The 16,002-nt window shown below is 49.3% G+C and overlaps 4 protein-coding genes across 4 annotated transcripts in view; 2 read left to right on the forward strand and 2 right to left on the reverse strand.

Annotated features, from left to right (window-relative positions):
* Window positions 1–5,154, reverse strand: part of CHC_T00002398001 (hypothetical protein) — a 6,882-nt gene extending 1,728 nt beyond the window's left edge. Inside the window, exon 1 of the mRNA XM_005713548.1 lies at window positions 1–5,154. This exon is cut by the window's left edge and continues 1,728 nt beyond it. Coding sequence (XP_005713605.1) covers window positions 1–5,154 — 5,154 coding nt within the window.
* Window positions 5,155–7,588: 2,434 nt separating this feature from the next.
* On the forward strand, window positions 7,589–11,815 carry CHC_T00010050001 (similar to intron-binding protein aquarius). Its single transcript, XM_005713549.1, has one exon. It carries the CDS (start codon window positions 7,589–7,591, stop codon window positions 11,813–11,815), a length of 4,227 nt encoding a protein of 1,408 aa, XP_005713606.1.
* A 27-nt stretch (window positions 11,816–11,842) lies between these two features.
* Window positions 11,843–14,120, reverse strand: CHC_T00002400001 (hypothetical protein). Its single transcript, XM_005713550.1, has 3 exons — window positions 14,086–14,120; window positions 12,024–13,842; window positions 11,843–11,923 (listed from the first exon to the last, which is right to left on the reverse strand). Exons 1-3 carry the CDS (start codon window positions 14,118–14,120, stop codon window positions 11,843–11,845), a joined length of 1,935 nt encoding a protein of 644 aa, XP_005713607.1.
* Window position 14,121: 1 nt separating this feature from the next.
* CHC_T00002401001 (hypothetical protein) lies at window positions 14,122–15,993 on the forward strand. Its single transcript, XM_005713551.1, has one exon. The coding sequence runs from the start codon at window positions 14,122–14,124 to the stop codon at window positions 15,991–15,993; it is 1,872 nt and encodes a 623-aa protein (XP_005713608.1).
* Window positions 15,994–16,002: the final 9 nt, after the last annotated feature.

A 16,002-nucleotide genomic window follows, 5' to 3' on the forward strand; every position in this document is an offset into this window, starting at 1 on the left:
CTCCTCAAGTTCCCTTCTCTTTCGTTCTCTCTCTGCTTTGCGCTTCCTCGAAGTTGCTCTAGCTTTCTCCTTCTGGCGTAGAGTCGCGTATATTGTTCGACTCATTCGATTGTACGCATGTGGAAAGAATGCTGCGTCTTCTGCACATTCAAGACCTGCCGCTGCGGTGCCACTCACCACTGTTGATATTTTCAGCTCTTCCGGACCACCGTCGCGTAGCGGCAGGTACATCTTAATGTCCGCGTCGGTGTCCGTCAAGCCTTTTAAATAGCTTCTATGTCCATTTGCTGATATATCGACTTCATAGAACGCTGGGTCGTCCTCGTCCTCTTGATCTCCACTCTCCGGGGTGCTGACGTCTTGCAACTCCGCAGCCTTCGTGATTCCATCAGATTGCATGTTGCTTGCGAGGTGCCCCTGCTTTCTTCTTTCGAGCATCTTGCTTACTGTAAACTCCGCTTCCCAATCCACAACTGTTTCAGGTTCGTCGAAATCACCTATCCCGGATTGCCAGCTTTCTACAAGACGAAGCGCATATCGCTGTACTGGGTTTAGGGATGACTCGACGACGTCACGGTCATCTGAAGAGGCTGCTCGCTCCCGTTTGACTCTGTCGCCATCATCTGTTGTAGGAACACTTTCGTCAAACTCGGCCCGCAAACGTTGTTCTTCTTGTTCGGCAGTGGCCGCGGCAAGACGTTCTCTCTCGTCCTCAGCGGCAAGCAACTTCGACGTTACTTCTTGATATTGAAGAGTTTGCAAAGATTTGTCAATCTGGTTTTGGTCCTTGATTCCCGGAGTCGTGGAAGGTAAATATCCTTCAAACTGCCCGTAGGCAGTACTGATGGCAGGTACCACAGACTGGGCATTCGTAGGTTCTTCTGCGCGAGTGTCGTTTTTCGGCTTGCCAGAAGTTGTCTTGGAATGCAATGATTGCCTTTGCGCCAATTCTCTGATCCCATTTCTGACCGGCATACTGTGATCCGAGGATGAGATCCTACGACCTGGTTCCAGGACGCTACTCCTTGAGTTTCCATCGGACGGAGACCGCCGTTTCGAAGCCTCGATGCTATGACTCGCAATGGCCTCTGTCGTAAAGCCGGCATTTGAGATCAAAATAGATTCAAGATTCCGCTTTTCATTGGCGCGACGCAAAATGTTCTCCTCAACGGTCTGCTCACTCACCAAGCGGTAAATGTTTACCGGCTTGGTCTGACCAATGCGATGTGCACGGTCTTGAGCTTGGTTGTCGACTGCGGGATTGTAGTCCGTGTCGTAAAAGACCACAGCATCTGCTCCTGTTAAGTTCAGACCAACTCCACCTGCACGGGTTGTCAGAATCATGCAAAAAATTCGTGAATCTGTGTTAAACCTCTCCACAACTTTCTGCCGATCGTCTGTTTTCGTTGTGCCGTCCAGCCGAAGATATTTTAGACCATGCAAGTTCAGAAACGACTCCAGAATGTCGAGCACCTTCGTCATCTGCGTAAAAATCAGTGCTCGTGAACCAGCAGCTTGAAGCTTTCGCAACAAACGATCAAGAATTTGCAGCTTGCCACAGTCCCACTGAATCAGACGGGTATCTGGTATTGTAACCTTGCTACGTACTTCAAAAGGTCTGAACAAGCACTGAAGTTGATGCGTCGCCCGGTTCAGCTGTGTGAAAAATTCTGTTGCAGATAGGTGGAAAAGATCGTCGTCTCGATAGCGAAGCTCGACAGTAGGCGCAGATGCTCTTGTTATACAGCAAACGAACCGATCCGCGAACGGTTTGCCGGTTCTGGCCACGCTCTCTAGAGTGCGCAATAGAAGGGAAGCATTGGCAGGGAGAAAGCGGATCGCCTTTGCATGACAAAATCGTAGACCATCTACAAGAGATGAGGGATTCATTGTGCATGCATCACGCAAATCTTGACCGAGCAATGCGTGTTGCCTGATACGCATTGCAGACAGTTGGGCTTGATATCGAAGCTGAGAGCGCCGAAAGGATACCACTCTATCGCTTGCAGCTCGACTGGGATTATATCCGAGCATTCGCCAATCGTCTGGAACGTCACATGATGATTTCTTCGTAAGAAGTTCATTCCGAATGCACGATTCTGCAGAAATCTTCAACGCTTCAGCAGCATGCCATTTACCTGGCCACTTCTGCTCAATGGAACAGAGATCCAAACAGAGAAGGTCGAGATTGATTGTCCTTTCTGGTGGTTTCGAAAGAGCTCTCGCCACTAGTGCGGGAACGGGATAGAAAACCGGACGCATGGAGAGAGGAGACAGAATCTGACGTCCTTCGAATAGATCAGGGTGATTGCAGACCTTTCGCAATTGCATTAGAATGTTCATGACGCCGAAGAAGTCTCCATGCTGTAGCGTATCACGAATGTCGCTGCGGGCCATAAAATCCTCATACAACTGCCGCTGCCGCTTGCTTAAAGGGCATTTCACAACGTGTTCAAACTTTGGCGGTAACCCTTTTTCAACGTCTGACTTCAATCTGCGCAATAAAAACGGGCGAAGGACGTTGTGTAGGTTTGCTACGATTTCTGATTTTTCACCCCGGGATTCATCCTCTGATGCAGCTTCGACGACTGGTTTCGAAAACCAGTCTCTAAACTCTGAATGGCTTTCGAATAAATCGGGCATCAAGAAGTGCATCAATGACCAAAGCTCCATGACAGAGTTTTGCAAAGGAGTTCCCGTAATCAGAAGCCTGCTCTGAGATGGAAAGCTCAAAAGGGTTTGCCATCTCTGTGATTCGAAGTTTTTGATGTTGTGCGCCTCGTCAAGGATCAGATACACCCATTTTTTCCTTCTCAGGGCTGTGGCGTCTTGCACAGCAAGAGTGTATGACGTAATACACACATGAAATGTGTTTGGCTTGGTCCAGCCCTGACGCTTCAGCTTTCTTTCCTTCATACTACCGAAGTAGGTCAAAATCTTGAAGCCGGGAAGCCATTTCTTGAACTCAACTTCCCAATTGACCATAACTGAAGTAGGGACAACTATCAGGTGAGGTCCCCATACCCCCTTTTCGACTGCCAGCCATGCCAAGAGCGAAATAGTCTGTATAGTTTTCCCTAATCCCATTTCGTCAGCTAGGATACCGTTCAATTTCTGCTTATATAGCGAGATCAACCAGTTCATTCCAGTGCGCTGATAGTCCCTCAATCTTCCTCTAAGTAGTTCCGTCGGTTCCTTGATTTCAGATACACCATGATTTGACACAGGCGTATGGACTGTGTTGGGACTTGGCGCACTTGAGTTGATACCGTCGTTTCCACGTTGCTTGCTCGGTTTTGCGAAGCTCACCGACTTCCCTGTGCCGCTCCCTGAACCGGATATCAGGTCTCGGTGAACAGGTTCCCCTCGGGCTCGATAATCTTCTACAGCACCGGCAATGGTCAGAGAGCTTTGCGGACAAGAGATTGGATTTTGTGGTGGTTGCTGATTCTTCCCCATGGAAGTTGGCTCACCATCCTCTATTCTTGGGTCTGTGTGCAGCTGGCGGTTGACGCGCGAAAATCTTGAGGTCTGTAACAATAAGCTATCTCGACTTGAAGGTGCTCTCTCATCCTCGGCCTTTGACAGTGGCTTCGCGACATCTGAAAAACTTCTCATCTTCGTAGGGGGATTTTTTGTCCCAGTTGAGTGTCCATCAGAGCGTGCGTACTGCTCCGTGTCAGCTTCATACGCAGCTGGATCAATGCCTTGGGCCCTCAAAAGCTCTGCCATATTCATATTTGCTTCACTCTGCAGATTTTGCACTTCAGTGTCATTTCGTACCTCCTCACGCTCAGCCTTCTCAATCGTGCGTTCATCGTCATCTTCGTCGTCCACAGCATCGCCAGTGACATCGTCTCCGTCTTCGTCTGAATCGTCGCCCGTACCATCGTCTGAATTGTTATCGTAAAGCCTTTTGTCTGACAGGTACTGGTTTGGGTCGATACCTTGCAGCCGAAGCAGGTTCTCTATACTCATATCAGCTTCACCTTCAAGTTCTTCGATTTCGTTGTCGTCTCGTGCACCGTCTGCTTCTGCTGCAACCATCGTAGCTTCATCGTCTGCTTCTTCGGAATCCTTCATGTCCCAATCTATGTTCTCCTCGCCACTGGTACAATCCGCGACCTCTGAATCTTCTTCGCTTTGCGGCTCCGGGGATACAGGATCAAGTTCTGATGGACTGCCAGAATATCGACCTTCCGCAACAGCTGAACGTTCTGATGTCTCCTCTTCACAGCTCGCGGGTTTGCTGAAACCAGAGAGAACTTGCTTTTCTCCCACTTTCTCCCGGGCATCTTCCTTTTCCACACCATCGGGTTGAGTTAAACTCTGTGCAAGCACACTCGAATACTTCGCAGTCCGCTTCAACAGATTCTTGAGTTGCGACTTCCGTGCCTTTGAAAGTTTTGCTTCTTCTAATAACGAATTCTTGTAGTCTGCGATTTCCCCAATTTGGCTCCAGAACTTGCGCACATCCCTGGCCACAGCACTGGCCAATTTCACCAATCTCTGATGTGCTTCAACTTTCGCGCGCGCTTCTCTTTGGGATCGCTGAGTGTGGAACTGGGCAACCATCTTGGAGACTTTCTTTGCCATTTGAATTTTCCATTTCCTTTCTTCTCGGAAGTCGGCAGCCATCCACAACACTTCGTCTAAAAAATAATCGTGGTACGTTTTATTTCGCTGCGCTTCCGGTTGCTTTGGAAGACGCTCTCGTGCAAGCTCCGCATTTTTGCGATTTATTGCCTGAGCTCGCACTATGATCGACTGCTCATGAATTAGCTTCTCCGGAGGATCTTGTTCCATCACGAGCTTTAACGCAGGCAACGGCGGCATCTGTGGTGGTGCTTGCCTTCGCCGCCCTTTCTCAACGCGCACGCCACGTGAGAACACTGCAATGTCATCGCTTGGAGGAGGAGGAATAACTGTCTCCACAGCTCTTGAGGCGGCCTCACGAGCATTGATTCTTTCTTGAATATCTGATGCACGCTGAGTTTCTTCATCTCGAGTGGCAATCACTTGTTCACGGAAGCTGAGTAATCGTTCAAGCAAAGGTTTCACGGAATGGACAAGCGCTCCACTTCGCCATGGGTCATTGGGTTCTTCTACCGCGGTGGTGCGCTGCCTTTTCCGCGGCCTGCCGTGGACAGTCATGGATCAAGAAGAGCAACCAGGACCAATGCGTACTCACCTCAAAGCCGACCACTTCGATAAAGTATAAAATGCAAGAGAATTACGCAGTCGATGAGCAGGCATACAACAAAATACCAGGTAGCGCGGTAATAAAGCAAAAGACAACAATCGTCAGTACTCCTTTCTTGAGAATGTATAAAAAGGTTGAAGCGGCGGGAAAATCGAATTCAAATTGGCGGATCTATAAAGCAAAATGCAATTTTGCTTCTTGGTGCAAATTCCTGATAAGGATGACGGCAACTTACAAGTCTGCAGAGAGGATTTCACGCACTGCGGAATAGATAAGTCGAGATGGAACCAAACCCATTGAGCGCAAAGGCTCTGCCATGCGGCGGCAAAGCGGGGGCAGCGACCAACTCCTGTTACTGTAATGCGACGGAAAATGAAAAGAAAATTGAATCTTCGACAAGACGGTGATTAAAAGAATTTTGGAAGGCGCTGGCGCAGAGAGTTCCGCGACGGCGACTCGGAAAAGAAAGCTGATGATGTAGGAGAAGAAAGAGAAAGAAAACTGTGAGGAGTAGAAACGGTATTGAAGATAAAACGGCAGGCTGACAGCAGCGTTGTGGGGCAGGGAATAGGCAAATCGCGGTTTGCGGGCACGGAATGAAAAGGGGAAAGTTCAGAATAGGTTCAGACGAGTGCGGCGACGACGCATCCGTTGCCTCCGACAAAATCTGATGGAGTTGGGAGGTTGAAAGGCAGAGTTGAAGGAAGGAAGGATACTTGAAACGGCGAAGTACACAGCTGGAAGGTCGGCAGGGAGAAGCGCGTCTCGCGGTGCTCGCAGCGCGGCGGTGGAGGATTGTGTGATCCAAAGTGGCAGATCTTCAAAATTACAATGATTGGTGAGATCAACGCCTGGAGGAGTCTACACGTGTCTTTTGGATATTACGGCGCCCTTACTCTGCCACAGTCCACCCGATTTTTTTTGGCGGCAGAAAGAAAAGTAGTTTTGAATTTACTTTATGCCGGCATCTGTCTCGTTCCCATGTGCATGAGCTGCCAGCTGACCTGGCCCAGCACCGGAGCAACTCTCCGGTTTCCCGCTTTTCCTTCTTGTCCAAGTGTAATACGTGTACAGTGGGTCCTACACATTAGTGCCGCTTTTGTTTGTGCCACCCTCCCAATAGTGCAGGCCCAGACGCACAAACACGAACGTGCCACGTGTCGTACAGTTCCGGCTGTTTTGCTACCAATGTCGCCATGGATGTTTTGGAGACGGTTCAGGCGGTGCAGAATCCGCCTGAAATGCAATCAAGTGATGAAGATGGGACAAGTGATGAGGATGAGAGCGCAGAAATGCAATACAGGGGGGGGGGGACTCTCATTAGTGCCACATTTACTAATGCCACCCTCCCATTAATGCCGGCCAGACCCACGAACACGAAAAGTGCCACGTGTCACACGGGTCCGGGTGTTATGCTGCCGTCCGTCCATCGCGTGTGAAAGCATGTGAAAGCGGTTTCTAAGCCCGATCCTATTCACCGACCAGAGTTCACAGGCCTTAGCTTGTCCTCCTTATGGATCCGGTTCCGGAAATAAAAAAAGAAACACGCAATCAAGTGATGAAGATGGAAGCGTAGAGGACGCGAGAGAGAGAAGGACTATACCCTCTGTCGTTGAGATTGCGGAATTGTTTGGAGGGCTGGAAGTTTTGACGACTGAATGCCAAGTTTCAGACGCTCTATCGTATCTGAGGTCGTCAAAGCGTGCGTTTCTCACTGCAAAACACGACAGAGACCCAACGCGGAGTAGGCAGACGCTAATTACCGAGTGCATCATGTGACGACGTCACCGATTAATGCCGCCTCCCAATAGTGCCATTTTTAGGGTCTCGCACGGGGCGGCACTAATGAGTAGGGTCCACTGTAGAGAGAAAGACACCAACACGGAGCAGGCAGACGTTAATAATTACCGAGTGCATGCAGATAGATGTGACGACGTCACTTACTAATGCCGTCTCCCAATAGTGCCCATTTTTGGGGTCTCGCACGGGGCGGCACTAATGCGTAGGACCCACTGTACATCGTCTGATCCGTGTTCACACGTGGACAAGACAGATCCGAGTCTCGATCAAGGGATTATACGCCTCTTTATGGCCGGGGTATCCTTTCATCTACTTGTCCAATTCTCTGTAGGAGATACGAGGTTTCATGCTCACTTCGCATGTGTCTGAGGGCGAGAAACGGGTTTTTTCCGAAAGGATATCATCGTTTTCCAGGTCTACTCCACGCTGAGCAATCGTAATACTCTGCCGAGTTTTCCGCAATTGAGCGGGCTTCCTTTCGATTTGGGAAATGAGAAATAGCAGCTTCCTATCAAACCACGACAATTGCAATTCATCATCAGATCAGTCTTGCATTGTCCGTTCCATCCGTTTTTATATTTTTATATGATGAAGCGTACCCGAAAGACCTCTTCTGAGCGCCTTGTTAAGCGACCACGCCAAAATGACGCCTTATCGCAAGTACCTGCGCAGACATACTGTCGATCAAACGAGATTCTCTCTCTGGCAGCATCCCACTGGAGGAGCGAATCCCCGAAGGAACCTAAGCAAGTGTCACCCCTGGACCTGACAATTCTTGTATATCGTCAGCACATAACGAGCCCCAACCGAAATGGCGCATTGGCTTCGTTAGACGACCAGGCATACTTTCAATTGCACCTTTGGCCTGAGTTTTGTAGTCTGGTCGCCCAAGTCAAGCAAAAAGACGCTCATCATGACTGGGTGGTCCTCCAACCGTTTGTTATGTCGATGGCCGCGATGTTTAACTATCGCCGTGCATATCACCCGTCTCGCGGGGCTGAATTGTTGCAATTGCTCGACAATGATTTAGACGCTTTATTAGTTTTTGTTGAAGCATGGTTTCGGTTTGATCTTGAGAATCTCACAAAGGAAGAGCGATGTCTTCGTCTCAAGTTTTTATGTCACCTTTTTCGTGCGTTGGATTACGAATCGGTCCAAAAGGCATTACTCCCCCTGCTGTCCTTGCCGGTGTGGGTACATCTGTCAGAACAGTCATGTCGACAACAAACTGACCGCTTTCCGTTTCTTCTCAAACCACTCTCAAGGCTGAAACGTCGCGCCCGAAAGCGGGATGCTGCGCAAAAAGCGCCGCTGGTGGAGATGGCTTTATACAGTATCATTAGGGAACTCGAGAATGCGATTCTGAAGTGTGATACTGAGTCGTTCAACGACCCCATTGCTATAATTGCTGAACTTTTATCCCTTCTTTCTGAGATGCTGTCACAACTGCGTTTTCGCCGCACGCTTTTGCCACTGCTTTCTGATCGCTTCACACTTCCACTTGTTAAAGGACTGTCTCTGACATTGACCGTAGATTCGGTAGTCTCAAGTCCAGGTTACAACGACTTTGCTCGCGTTCTGGATCAATTTGCGTACTACGTCACGTTTCCACTGGACCCGGTTACCGGCGACTCTCTTCCGCGAGATTCAATTCGTGCTGAACGGGCTCGTCGTTTGCTGACCCTGCAAAGAGTGTCACACTCTATCTCTCATCGACAAAGTTTTCCAGCGACCTCCCCGCTTCGGAAGCTTCCAATGGCCAATCATAGCATCATCGGCCGCGAAGATGTTTTGCAGTCTGTATTTCGGGACTGCGAGGAAGGTGTGATGAATGAAGTCGTCGAAGGGTTGGGCATGAAGTCCTTGTCTGCAATAATATTTGATGATGAGAGCAACCTCCCTCCTCTTAAACGTACTCGCCAAGCGAGACGAAACCTTCTGATTGCAACGATCTCCACCTATTGCGCTGCATCGAAGGATATTTTGGAGGCTTTCAAAACCTTTCCTTTGATGGTGAATGAAGACGATCTCTGGGGAAGTTCAGGCGCAAATATGTCCAGATCGACGTCAGCCCTGCCCGTCCTCAATTTAGAATATCTAAACTTGACGGACTACTTATGGCGGAACATTTCTTTATTCAAGTTAGAGTCATCATGGGCTGTCCGCGAAGATATAGAGGCTGATGTGTTGAGAATGCAGCCGTCATTCGATGTGAATGGCGTGAAATTCGATGGGTGGGCAAAAATGGCTGCTCCAATCAAGTCTATCGACGTTACTGAAGTGGGTAATCAACGTCTTGATTCACCTGCTCCAAGTCATGTGAAGGTGAATGTCGAAATAAACCTCGGGCATTGTTCTGGCCAAGCCCGCCATGAATGGAGCCATTTGCAACAGCATGAAGTCATTTTTCTACTCAGGTTGCAATCTCCATCTGGAGGAAGTCCAGAACAAGAAAAGGATGGTAGCAACTTTGAAGCGTTTTCAAACTGTCAAGTGCGAGGATTTGTTACTGGAACCCTTGAAGATATCAATGGCGAAAAGAATGAAGGGACAAAGTGGATCGCTGCGGGATCGGTAATACGTTTAACGGGTACTGTGGACAGTCTCCAGTACTACTACGATTCGCAAAAACAAGCGAGCAGCACAGAGGATGTGTTCAAAGGATTCAATATTGCAGTCAGACGGCGCGCACAGATCAACAATTCGTTTCCAGTCCTGTCATCGTTGCGAGCGCTACTTCTTTCGGAAGGCCCTGTGTTGCCACGATGGCTGGAGGATGTCTTCCTTGGACGGTCGGGAAATACCCCTACAACTGCAGGTTGCACAAAGGTACCAGCTACGGACGAGTTCACGGATTTTGCAGATACTTTCGTATCTGCCGATCATGTGCTCCAAAGCTTTCCATACTCCAAAATCGACAGGCTGAATGTGAAGATAAAGTCTTTCCAATCCGACACAAAGAGACTTGGTTTTAAGCTTTCGTTCGGCACCGATCAAAGTGGGGGCAATGTTGTCGAAATGGAGCCGTACAGGCTGGAATCCAGGAGACCAATGTTGGCAGTGAGATCCAAGCAAGTCAGAAACTCTTTAAACAAAACCTTCTTCAACATAAACCAAGTCGCCGCAATCCGTTCGGGAATATCGACGGGCCTCACGCTCATCTCGGGGCCTCCCGGTACAGGGAAGACGTCCTGCGTTGTTCAAATACTCTCGACCCTGTATATGACGCAAAAGCAGGAGCGTATTCTGCTGGTAACTCGGACGAACCACGCCTTAAACGACCTGATCCGCAGAACATTGTTGCGGGGTGTCAGTCCGTTTAGAGTCTTACGACTTGGGCAAGGTGCCGCCGAAGGTGCTGCTGACAAATTACTTTCGAAAGATGGACGTGTCCGTGCAATGCTTGAGAGACGGATGGAGTTGCTTTCGTTGGTTGCTAAACTCGCGACATCTTTGGATCCGCATGCCGCAGAGACAAATTGGTCGTGTGAATCAGCGGTGACGTACTTTAAAGACGTTGTAGAAAAGGAGTGGGAACGATTTTTATGCGCTGAGGACATGACCTGGGCAAATTTCCCGTTCCGAAAGTTTCTTGAGGTAACTGACGACAAGAAGGGTGTACAGGAAGGGAAGCATGGTGTCATCACAGGCGGTAACCTTGCGAATGAATTTCAAGCTATTGCCATGATGTTTGAGGAATTGAAGGAACTTCGATTTCTCGAAGTGCTCCGAACCAACAGACAAAGAGGCAACTATTTAATCACCTCACACGCTTCTATAGTTGCTATGACATGTGTACATGCTGCAATGCAAAGAGACGATCTCATCTCACAGCGCTTTGCATATGACACGCTTATCATGGAGGAGGCTGCCGAATGTCTGGAAGTGGAAGCGTTTCTATCTTTGCTCTTGCAGAAACCAGGACGGCTGAAAAGAGTGATACTTGTGGGAGACCATAAGCAACTCCCTCCCGTTGTTCAATATTCAGCGCTACTGCAATTCTCGAATATGGGACAAAGTCTGTTCGCACGGCTTGTACGCACAGGAACTAAATTTATTCAGCTAGATCATCAAGGGCGGTCAAGACCATCAATAGCTGATCTTTTCAGGTGGAGATATCCAAAGTTGCAAGACATGGAATTTATTCGCCAAGAAAGCACCTTCTCAGAAGCAAATCCAGGGTTCCTACACACTGCCCAGTTCGTTGACACTGGTGATCAGACTTCTGAGTCTCAACCGCTTCCATACTTTTATCAAAACGTAGCAGAGGCCGAATACGTCGCCTTCACATTCTTATACATGCGAATGGTGGGTTATCCGGCCGACCGAATAGCGGTTCTTTCTACGTACAATGGCCAAGTCCAGCTTCTCAAAGAGGTGATCTCAGCACGCTCATCACAGTTTGGAAATCTCGGGTGCCCAGCTGTGGTTTCCACCGTAGACAAGTTCCAGGGTCAGCAAGCGGACTATGTCCTTCTCAGTCTCGTCAGAACGAAGCATCTCGGTCATTTCAGAGATGTGCGAAGAATAACAGTTGCAATGTCCAGGGCCAGGTTCGGCTTGTATCTGTTTGGGCACCTGCCTTTACTTCAGTCAAGCATGGAATTTAAACCGGTCCTGTCGCAGCTGAACAATAACTACAAACTAGTTCTTGTGGCAAACGAGACCTTCCCTCAAAAAGCACGCCAAGAGTATTGTGAAACTGAAACGGATGCTTCTCTTCACAGAGAGGTCCACTCTCCAGCGGACATGGCATCAATTGTCTCTCATCTCCACGAAGTGGCACTAGAAAAGAAACAAGACAGTGGGTAGAAACACGAAGCATCGTCTTTGGTCTTTTTATACATAGAAAAAATACAGATGAACCACTGGCAGTGTTTCGATCACCACGAGCCGGACTCGAATCACACACTCGTCATTCTGCCCTTCGTTTGGTTTTTGTTCAATCCAAATAGCTCTATGGACTTATGTATTCTCGAAAAGAGATGCGCTCCAAGAGGGCGGGGATACCAGAATCAACTCCATTTTGTCGCATATGCGATAGTAAGCGCACAAGCAGGCCTACATTTCGGGAGAACGATTGCTCAAAGGCACGCAGTGTATCCGTAAACGAGTTTTGTTGAAGCGCATCAACTGTCAACCCCTGCACGAAGTCGCTGAGACTAAAGCAGGATGCAAAGATGCCATTGAGTCTTGCATTGATTTGGCTCTGACCTACGAAGCACTGAGAGAATATGTCATCCATTAGGGCTTCGTGGGTCGAATATATGACATCGAAAAACGGTTTTCGAGGAGGCGAGGGTTGCGTGTTTTCTCGTAGATGATTGTCTAATAAAGTGAGGAGTCTGTTAATCTTCGGTTGGAGTACTTCGACCTGCAAGTACCACTCGAATCCTCCAAGAAAGATAGCCATCCGTCGGCGCAGTTCACGGGTCCGGACAAGACATGCGGTCCTCTCGCGTCGGATTTTCAGCGAAGAGGATTTTTTCAGCTGATGTTCCAAAAGCTTAATATTAGCATATGTATCGCGTAATTCGCAGCCGACGCGTCTCACGTTAAATGCTATTGCAAACACGTCACAGTAAACAGATGCCTTCGACGCCAGGACTCGACTCTCAGCGAAACCAAGCGTAAATTGTGGCACGATATCACCGGCCGCGGTGACATGCAATTTTAAAATTGAGTCCCAGTGCGGAGACTTTTCAGCCAGCGCAGCATTCTCATTGACAAAGTCGTCGAACGTGTAGGAAAGGATTTCCGAAATTGATCGTTCGACGTGTTGTCTCTCGCGTGGCTCAAGATCCCTGCTTGTAAGTAGAGACGGTTTCGCACGCAGCTCGTCAAAAAACGATCTCCAAAACGCGGAATCCCCTAGTAAAAGGTATTGTCTGAGCAGGATGATGCGATTGCGTATGCGGCGGAATGGAAGCATTTGTGATAAGCGTTCTGCAGCTTCTTCCCTCCACCTGAAACTCGCTGCTTCGATTTCGAGTTCTGCCGAGATAGGGTTGGTTAGAATTTCACCAAGCGCACCGATGTTGCCGGGGTTATCCAGTGGTTCGCGACGCTCTTTTGCGATAACAATACGGCACTTGCGAACGTTACCAACGAACAACAATCGGTTTGCTACGGCGGGGCTGATAAACTGCGGAAGCCGAGCCGGTACGACAGCAGGCTCGGACTCCTCAGAAATGAAAAATTGATGCAGGGGATCCTCGACAATGGCAGCGGTGAACCATTGATGGATGTGACTGCGCAACAGAACGACTAGGTCGTTCCATATTTTGCTGAGGACTTGAAAAGCAAGGTCTGTCGGCGGAAGAGGCGTGACAGTGCGTTGAATTTCATCCAAAGCTTGCGGAAAGGACAGCGGTGGAGCGGATAACAAAATTTTGCAGAGCAATTGATGGACGCATGCTGCAGCTGCTCGCTCGTCGTAAGGGGAATCGAGAGCGGGTTGGTAGTAGGGCTGTTGGCAAGACTGGTAAAGTCGCTTGCGGCATGGAGTGATCAAGTGGCGCCGGACGGATTCGTTGAGGGCAAAAGCGAAGATGGCTTCAGTTTTCAAGACGGACGCGTTGAGAAGGTCGGAGATGGTTTGCAATGCCTGGAAGAGCGAGACGGGCGCCGAAGGGTCTGATGAAAGGGGCGTGGGGTTGTGAGATGAAAAAGGTGAGGGCAATTCTGAGGCCTTCGCGAGAGAGGGGGTCATCTTTGCATGTTGAATTTCGCTGACAGCCACTCCTGTGAGGAATGTGATGAAAAGCGGAGTGTGTAGTAGAGGAGGCCAAGTGTGACATGGGCGATTGGAAAAATATCTGCGGAAGCGAGGGGGGTATCTCAGTCATATCTGCTGGTAAAATCGTCGGAAAGTTTTCAAAAAATAATAGACAACAAAAATCTCATCCATGTCTGTTCCGTAAAAACTATTTTTACTGACCCGCTAACCCTCAGCGCCCTCCTCTCACGGGTCCGAGTGTGCTTACGCTATACCTTCCTCTGGTAGCCTGTAGTGCGCTCCCGGCCCTCACCAGTCCGTCTTGATCACCCCTCCCCCCCCCCCCCCCCCCTTTACCACTCACCCCCACCTCCCTTTGCCCCATCCTTTCCGTGACATTATGTTTGGGGCTCGGTCCCGCAAGCGGAAGGTCTCCGAGCAAGTCGTTCCGGGCACTATTGAAGATCCTGCAATCGTCGCAAGACGGGCCCCTATGGGCAGTGCCTTCTCGCCCGAGGTTGCAAACCTGTTCGATAACCCAGATTATCCTATCCCCAACTTTCAGCAGGTTTACGATCTTATGCGACTTCCTGATAAAGGTCTGAAACTCGAGGATCGTCGATGGCGAATCGTCTCATATTCCAAATGTTTCGTTGGAAGCGAGGCTGTCGAATGGATGATCGATAACCTCGGTCTCGACCGTCCTACCGCCGTCTCCACTGGCCAGCGTCTAATGGACGCAGGCATCATGCATCATGTCACTCATTCCGAGCCATTTTGTGATGGATACTATTTTTACCGGTTTCAAGAAGACGAGGAATCAAACGTCCTCAACATGAAGCGAGTCTGGGACAGTGCTATCCCAACAGCTCGGGCTGTAGATGTATCCAAGAACCTGCTCACCCGTTTGGCTCTCTTGTGTGAAGAACATCGGAAAGGCATTCTGGCTGGAAAAGAACTTTCCAAAACATCCTCTTCCCCTACAGATGCATCACAATCTACACCCGTCTTGAAAGGCCCTCCCACGCCATCTTTTATCCAGCATACCTCCACTGCAGCTGCCGCCGCCGCTGCTATATCCCCCTCTCTAGCTCGATCATTTTCGACTCCCCTAGCCTCCGCCGCGCTATCATTGACCTCAGGGCAGGCCGTCACTCCGCCATTACTCGGCCCAAATCGTTCCTCTTCGTTTACTGCTGCGCCATCATACACCATGAGTGATGATGTCGACTACACGGCGTTGGCGAAAAGCGAGTCATTCCGGCAATACACTCTCATGGCAGCAGAACTGCAACGCGTTCAGTTGGTCGCCTTAAATCAAGAGGAACGCATCGCCTTCTTCGTCAATTGTTACAACCTGCTTTGCTTGCATGGATACGTTTCGCACGGCCCGCCCACGAATTTTGTGCGAAGATACATGTTCTTTCGCGGGCTATCGTACCGTATCGCAGGTCTTGATATGACACTGGATGATATTGAGCATGGTATCCTTCGCGGAAACAAAAAGCCCCCAATGATCAAGTGGATGCAGCAGCTGCGACCTTCAGATCCGAAGTGTCAGCATGTGATCACCAAGAGGGATGGAAGGATTCATTTTGTAATTTCTGCCGGAACGCGATCTGACCCTCCAGTACGTATCCTCGATGGCGACAATCTACAAGAAGAACTCTATGAGGCGACGATTGAGTTTTTGAGTTGCTCAGTAAAGGTGGACATAGAAAAACGAGAGGTCACGCTGCCGAGAATATTTCTTTGGTATGCAGAAGACTTCCCAACCCCAGAAAAGAACCTACTGCTCTGGGTTGCAAGATACCTTCCAGCAGAAACCTCTCATCAACTTGTATCGCTTGTTTCGGGATCAGAAGCTCTCCCAATGATTGTTCACGAGAACTTTGACTGGTGTAATGCAGAGGCTCGTTTCAACGCCTCTGTCGTTCGAAAGAAGAGACGACGGCTTGAACGGGAAAAACTTGACGCCGAGCAAGGTGCGCTACGGAGGAGTAGTGATAACTTGACCCCATTCCTTTCGCCGGATCTATTTCACGCTCAACCCCCTCAAGATCTAGACGCAATTCTTGCTGCATCCAGTGGGATGCCACTTCCAGTCACTAATTCTGGGCGCGTTCGACCGGACTTAGCAGCTCTTCTAGCCTCCAGTAGTGTGAACTTACCATCACCGGCAGAGGTTCGGTCTGAGTCTGCTGATCAATGCAACGCGTCAAAGACGAACGGGACTAGTACAGTCGAAGAAGAACAGTCTAAAGACAGGTGAACCCCAAGA

Source organism: Chondrus crispus, genomic scaffold (assembly GCF_000350225.1).
Source record: "Chondrus crispus Stackhouse genomic scaffold, scaffold_138, whole genome shotgun sequence".
Lineage (NCBI taxonomy): Eukaryota > Rhodophyta > Florideophyceae > Gigartinales > Gigartinaceae > Chondrus > Chondrus crispus.